This window comes from Gadus morhua, chromosome 11 (genome assembly GCF_902167405.1).
Source record: "Gadus morhua chromosome 11, gadMor3.0, whole genome shotgun sequence".
Taxonomy (NCBI): domain Eukaryota; kingdom Metazoa; phylum Chordata; class Actinopteri; order Gadiformes; family Gadidae; genus Gadus; species Gadus morhua.
Window position 1 is genome coordinate 9437389 of NC_044058.1, and position 6658 is coordinate 9444046.

Here is a 6658-nt window from a genome sequence, read left to right on the forward strand (position 1 = left end):
ATACAGAGTAGCCTATGCAGTGTCTTACAAAAAAAAGTAAACCTCCGCTTGTTAGGTATATTAAATAATTATAAATAATGTATCAACACTTCGTTACTTAGTTGCATATACAACGCAGTTTGGGGATGACACGCCTATCAGTAGATCAAACCGAGCCTGAACACACGGACACCGACGAGCAGAGCGCTCTCAATTATATTAGAAAACAGCCTCACGATATCTGAAAGCATTAAGCGATGGCTTATCCGGGATATGGCGCTCCCCCGCAAGCGGGATATGCGATGGGGGTAAGTTAAAGAAATGATGCGCAATTTATAGGCGATATTGTAAGTTGGCGTAGCGTCCGAATATGTCCCCGGAAATGGTCCCTGTTTCTGCAGACATGACCGACCCTGATCATATGGCAATAATTAACAACGATTCCTTATTCGAAGTGCCTACTTTGGCTTGTTTTGGGCTGGTTTACCAAAAGTTAAACCACATAGGCTTATAGAAAACCGTTGGGCATGTTGCTCAATCCTTCACTTCAGTAGGCCTAGGCAACATTTATCATGATAATAGGGAAAATGTGTATAGTTATGTCCCTTTTTGTTCTCCGACACAAATTTCCACGTTTTTCCTTTCAGAAATCTGGCCATGTTATTATAGGCATAATTTATGTTCGTACATCTTTGTAGGCTACTCTTAACCGATAATTAAGTGATTGATACGCAAGTTATCACAGAAAAGACGGCTAACTAAAGGGGTCCAACCCGAAGATTTTTTTTCATATTTACTTCTATAAAAACCAACAGCGGCAAGATTTAAATGAATAAATATAATAAAAAGAGGCCTCAATTTGCTGAAGAAACGAGACTTTAGATAAAACTAGCATATGGCTATACCCACTGGTGTAGTCCAGGGTATACGCGGGTATACGGCGTATACCCACTTATTTTGCAGTCATCATTGCGTAAACCCACTTCTGAATCCCCCCAGATGCGCACCATTCAGCAGTATCTGCAAGCCAAATTTCCCTCTTTTTTGCGTTCACAGTACACCAAACGCGACGGGGCGACAAGATCCCATACAAGTGAACGTAGAGACGCGTATCGGGCGAATTTTTCGCGAGAGAAAACCGGCGTCAAGTTTTGATTTGTCGCGTCACACTTTCGCCGTCGACAAATTCGCTCGAGGTGAAATATTTCAACTTTGACGCGAATTTCGCGTGATGACAGCCAATCAGCGTTCAACAGCGTGGCCACTGAGTGACATATGTAACGTAACAGGCAATCAGCGTTCAACCGGCCAACTCAGTGCAGTGCAGTCCGGGGTGAACTGCAGCATGGAGGAGAAAGTGAATGTTGCCGTTTGCGACACCCGGAGCTCTATATATAATAGTATATAATATAATTGTATATATAATATCACGGCCAAAAGCCCTGTGTGCCATGACCCACGCTACTCTGCCTCTTATTGGCTAATACTCGCTGCCTTTTCTGATTTGATTGTTGAATAATTTGAATGATGATGTTCAATCATCATATGATATTCATATATATATATATTGATATTATATATATCTAACGAGATGATTGATGTGGAAGAGAATGGTGTACGTTTTTTTAATCTAAGGTGAAATATGAACAAGGATGCATTGTCAAATTCAGATCTGAAGTATTTTATTTAAATAAATGTTCAAAAAATTACTGAAACACCATGTTTGCCTCATCTATATTTTACATTCAGGCTGCCTGTGTGACCAGTAATAGCTACAAACTGCTCCTGATCAAGTCATGTTAATTTTATAATAGTGGCCCACTCCGGCGCATGCTGTGTTGCAAATCAGCTGCTCAAAGACACAGTTTACAAAATAAATTACTGACTTGCCAAGTGAGAGAATAGGTGTCATTCCAGGAATAAGGAATAGTTCACTCAAAATGCATAGTTGTCTGTCACTAGTCTGTGGGCCAGTATTGATTTAGTTTCATAATCCTTCTTCCCTGAGATCAAGCAGCAGAAGTTATGTGACAATGACCAAATACTACTGAAGGATTTTTGGGTAAGCTAAATAGAGTAGTCTCACATGTAACTGTTTCTAATACAGAGCGTTTTTCTGGGCTGCGTTGAAAAAAGGGAAAACATTTAGAGTATACCCACTTCTCCAGGGACCACTACACCACTGGCTATACCTAAGTTCAAGCCCCTTCGTTCAGCAATAGGAAGCAGTGCATGTCAGTAAACGGTTTCATTAAGCAAGAGTTTGTGAAATATGCAAAAAAACACGAAAGGGGTCGTTTACAAAGAGGGGTGTAATAAGGTATGGGATGGTTTTCTCTGAAGAGCAAGCGGTGGGGCGGGGAGGAAGTTGTTGTTGGCTTTAGTCCACATGCTTAAATTTACTCCGAAAGGAAAATACACTTTACTGTGGTTAAGTAAACGGATAACTTCGACTAGTCTCTCCTGGGGTCAACGTGCAGTCGCTTAACGATGCTACGTCCACCGGTTTGAGCGGTTACCCAACATGGGATCTTAAGAATGGCGACGTCCTGCCAAGCTACGCCCTCGAATGCATTGTTCATCCAGAACAACCGAATGACTGGATCCCATTGAATGCTCCTACCCATCCTCTGACCAAAACAACCACACAACAACAACGATTACGGTGCCTAAAATGTTGACATGGGATTCATGGAGAGAAAATAAGGGCTAGACTAACGGCCATTAACACATTCATATATAATGTGTGTATATATGATAATAATATTGATTAATAACAATAGGCTGATCAGAAGATGATTTCTGGAGTTTGTTCAGAGGATCCTGCCACACGGTAATATGCTCTTTAAAAAACTGTTGAGAACTACCTCCATTCCATCCAAAATAAGGGGAGATGCCACCTCCCTGTGTGTGTGTGTGTGTGTGTGTGTGTGTGTGTGTGTGTGTGTGTGTGTGTGTGTGTGTGTGTGTGTGTGTGTGTGTGTGTGTGTGTGTGTGTGTGTGTGTGTGTGTGTGTGTGTCTGATTACACACACTTTAACGCAAGTGTGTGTACACTTCTTTGTTATTTGGACAACCGTTCTGCTGTTGGTGATATGGCGCATAACACGTCAGACTCTCTGTATTTCCACAACGAGACTCGTAGTGGGGGTTATCTCAGCCATGGTTGAGAAGGAATTGGGGGAAAGAAACTTTGGCTTTGACTCCCTGAAGTACATGAACCACGACATGGAGGAGAAAGGGATTGTTGCCCGCAAATGTCTCCCGCTTGAGCCCCGCTTCCCGCTGCCGAGGGACCACCGCCTTGGCGGTGGTGCCAAAGTGAGGCTCCGGCGGGAGACAACCGCGGTAAACAATCACGGACAACAATCCCTTTCTCCTCCATGTCGTGGTTCTGTCTACTTCAGATTGATGTGGACGTGGAAGAACCAGAGACTTCGGAGAACCCGACGCAGTCGTTGAGATTCATAATATCGTCTGGTGGCTCACACAGCTTTTGGCCCTGATAATGTATATTATATGATAGTGTGTGTGGCCACAAGCTGCTCAGGGCCACACCCCCATCCTCCTCCTTGACCCGCCTCTCTCCTCCTCATTTGCTTTAAAGCTACAGACACCGAAACGGCGCGTTTGGGGAAAGCTCAATGTGCGATTGGCTCGTAGTGGCTGTAATTCTGCACCACGGCTGAATTTCGGGAACGTCTTCAAATACTGTGTTTGGGGCCCACTAATATCTATATTAAAGCATCCATAAAGTAGCATGCCATGGGACCTTTAAAGTGTACCCAAGTCTTTTAACTCTTGTTCTATCTCTGGTTCGCTCTCTTCCAATATATCTCTAGCAGCAGCAGCAGGATCCTCTCTACGGATTCTTTTCATCTGTTGCCGGACAGGTAACGATACCACACAGTATTCACACCATACAGTTCACAATTCAGTGCTGCTCGAAGATACCTTACCTAACAATAACATGCAGCGACCCATAAGCCAACAATCAGACCTATGTTGGTGTTCTCTGCGTACCAGAGAGTGGGCCTACACAATCCTACCCTGGTTTCAGATAGTCTCCATATCAGCAACTGTGGAATGTGTGTAACACCCTTCTGACAGTGTTTCCTCACCACTGTTTGTTTGCGACCATCAACAGGATGGCCAGATCTCTGCAGAGGAGCTTCAGAGGTGTCTCACACAGTGTGGAATGGCTGGCTCCTACAAGCGTAAGTGCATGTTTAGCATCATCCTGCTGTCCCATCATGAAGGAGGATCGCTCCGGCCTCTGTTTTTGAACTGTTTGAATGTTTTCTCTCTTACAGCTTTTAACCTGGAGACCTGCAGACTCATGATCAACATGCTGGACGTATCCTCATCGTGTGTGTGTGCGTGTGCGTGTGTGTTTGAGAATTTAGGAGTTAGGTTGGTGTCTAGTTAAAGCGCAACATAAAGCGACCTACTTAAAGAATGTATGTCTGTTCACTCCTTCCAATTATATAAGGTGTCAAATAAACAGTGACAAACAATAGCAAGAACGATATCTCCTTTAAAACTTCTGATGTCACTTTGATTCATCACAAAGATATAGCTTTGCCAATAATACGGCTGCTCATAGTGTATGTGTCTTCCTAAAAAGAAGAAAAGGCATTCATTCTTTAACCGAAGGTTGTGTCAGCGGGACATGTCGGGCTCCATGGGTTTTACTGAGTTCAAGGAGCTAGCGGGGGCCCTGAACGGCTGGAAGCAGAACTTCGTGACCATGGACCGGGACCGCAGCGGGACCATCGAGGCCCAAGAGATGCAGCAGGCCCTAGGCAGCATGGGTAGGAACAAGGACTTTATCCTCATTCAGCGGTGGTCGAGCTGCACTAATTTGAGAAACTTTAGAACTTCAGAAAAAAGCATGCATTCTCTTTCAAGTTTACTATTTTTTTCTGTTTGGGAATTAAAACGAGAACAAATTAAACTTCTGCATTTTGAAACCCTAATCCTCCATCAGAAATAAGACTCAAACCCAACAAGTGTAAAGTTTCTCATGTCGTCTCTGATCGTTTGGTTGTGTCTTGATCAGAATTATATCTCCAAACATATAGGATGAATTTTATGGACAAGCGTACAGATAAAGCAAGTCTCTATGCCTGCAATATGTCGCCTTATTTTAAATGAACACAGCTGTTAATAAATAATTGCCATGCTGCATGTGTATTGTTTGTTGAACGTGTTGTGTTTGTTTCGCTGGCGGAGGCAGGTTATAACTTCAGCCCCCAGAGTTTGGGGGTCGTACTTCGACGCCACAGCACCCACGGGCGGATAGCCTTCGATGACTACGTGGCCTGTTGTGTTCGGCTACGCAGCCTCACTGGTGAGCTGCCTTCACACTCAAACATCTCCAAATCTACTATTATAGGCTATGTATGTGTATTGTAGCAGTTGGTGAACAACAAACTGAGTTTTAAAGATGCTTTGTGCGTGAAAATGTAGGGGCACTGAGCAGAACGTAATTACCAGAAATATAATATAAAGTTCATAAGTATGTTGTAGTTAGTGTATAATCCTCTGAATGTAAGATACTTTGTGTATTTGTAACCTGAGAATGAGCACTTTATATTTACATAGGGAGCGGTGCTACTGGCGTCCGGGCCGCCATGTTGCTACAGTATTCCGCAACGACCAACGGCTCTAGAGAGATGGCGCTTTTTATTCAATCAAAAGAATTTGACATAGGCCGTGCCGTTTTCATACACGTTACCGAGAAAATCTCTCTCTCTCTCTCTCTTTCTCTTTCTCTTTCTTGCATACACATACATACATACACCTACCTAGAACTCCAATTATCTGTGTGTGTTCCAGATCACTTCCGGAGGAGAGACAGTTCACAACAAGGCACGGCCGCCTTTCAGTATGATGATGTGAGTATTTGTTTAGATATTATATTTACAATGTGTTTTGCACATCTGTTGGCATTTTTTCTTACAACAAAAGACTAAGACAACATCCTATCAATCATGCATCCTTTAAGACATTAAACACCTCAGGTTTGACAAGCCTAAACAGGCTGGCCCCACCAACATTATGTGCATAATTGTGTCCCCATCCAGATACTTCCTGTAGATGTGTGCTGTCATACTAATCACCCCTTGCAATTGTGTTCTTCCCAGTTCATACAGGTTACCATGAGTTCATGAGGAAGAGGAGAGAGCGATGGTCTGCCTCAGGCACACTCCATTCATAACATGTCTTGATTTTTTATTTTGTTCTTACTGCAGCCATATCTTTCACTTGAAACCCTATTCCAGTTTAATGTTAAAACGATAACATGGTAAGTGAGGGGTGCTGACCAATGTCCAGATGGACTACACTATAACCACTGTCATTGTTTGTGTTAGTTTGTGTCTTTTAATGGAATGGAAGCGTTAGATTTTAAATAAATTAGGGCCAACCACTTTTCGGTTCAATATATTGTATCAAACTTTACATAAATCTCTCAATTTAATACACAATTCATAAAATGCAAAAACTGTTATTTTCTACATGTTATGAATTAATAAAAAACCAAATATACTCAAAAACTGGTCGTTCCCTCTTTAAACAAATGAATAGCGGCTGGGTCTTTCTTCCAAGCATTAATATTGCTGTTTTATCATCTTGAAATCGATCGATCGATGCGATTGGAGTTTTTATTCTACGTT

At 42.6% G+C, this 6658-nt stretch overlaps 1 protein-coding gene across 2 annotated transcripts; it reads left to right on the top strand.

The window, feature by feature from the left end:
• Positions 1–79: 79 nt before the first annotated feature.
• On the top strand, positions 80–6538 carry sri (sorcin). Of its 2 annotated transcripts, none has more exons than XM_030370201.1 (8): positions 80–287; positions 3821–3871; positions 4126–4195; positions 4292–4335; positions 4645–4792; positions 5218–5331; positions 5820–5878; positions 6128–6538. In XM_030370201.1, exons 1-8 carry the CDS (start codon positions 237–239, stop codon positions 6152–6154), a joined length of 564 nt encoding a protein of 187 aa, XP_030226061.1. In that variant the 5' UTR covers positions 80–236; the 3' UTR covers positions 6155–6538. The 2 variants fall into 2 exon arrangements, with proteins under 2 accessions (XP_030226061.1, XP_030226062.1); XM_030370202.1 differs by having other exon boundaries at positions 110–287; positions 3824–3871; positions 6128–6413.
• Positions 6539–6658: the final 120 nt, after the last annotated feature.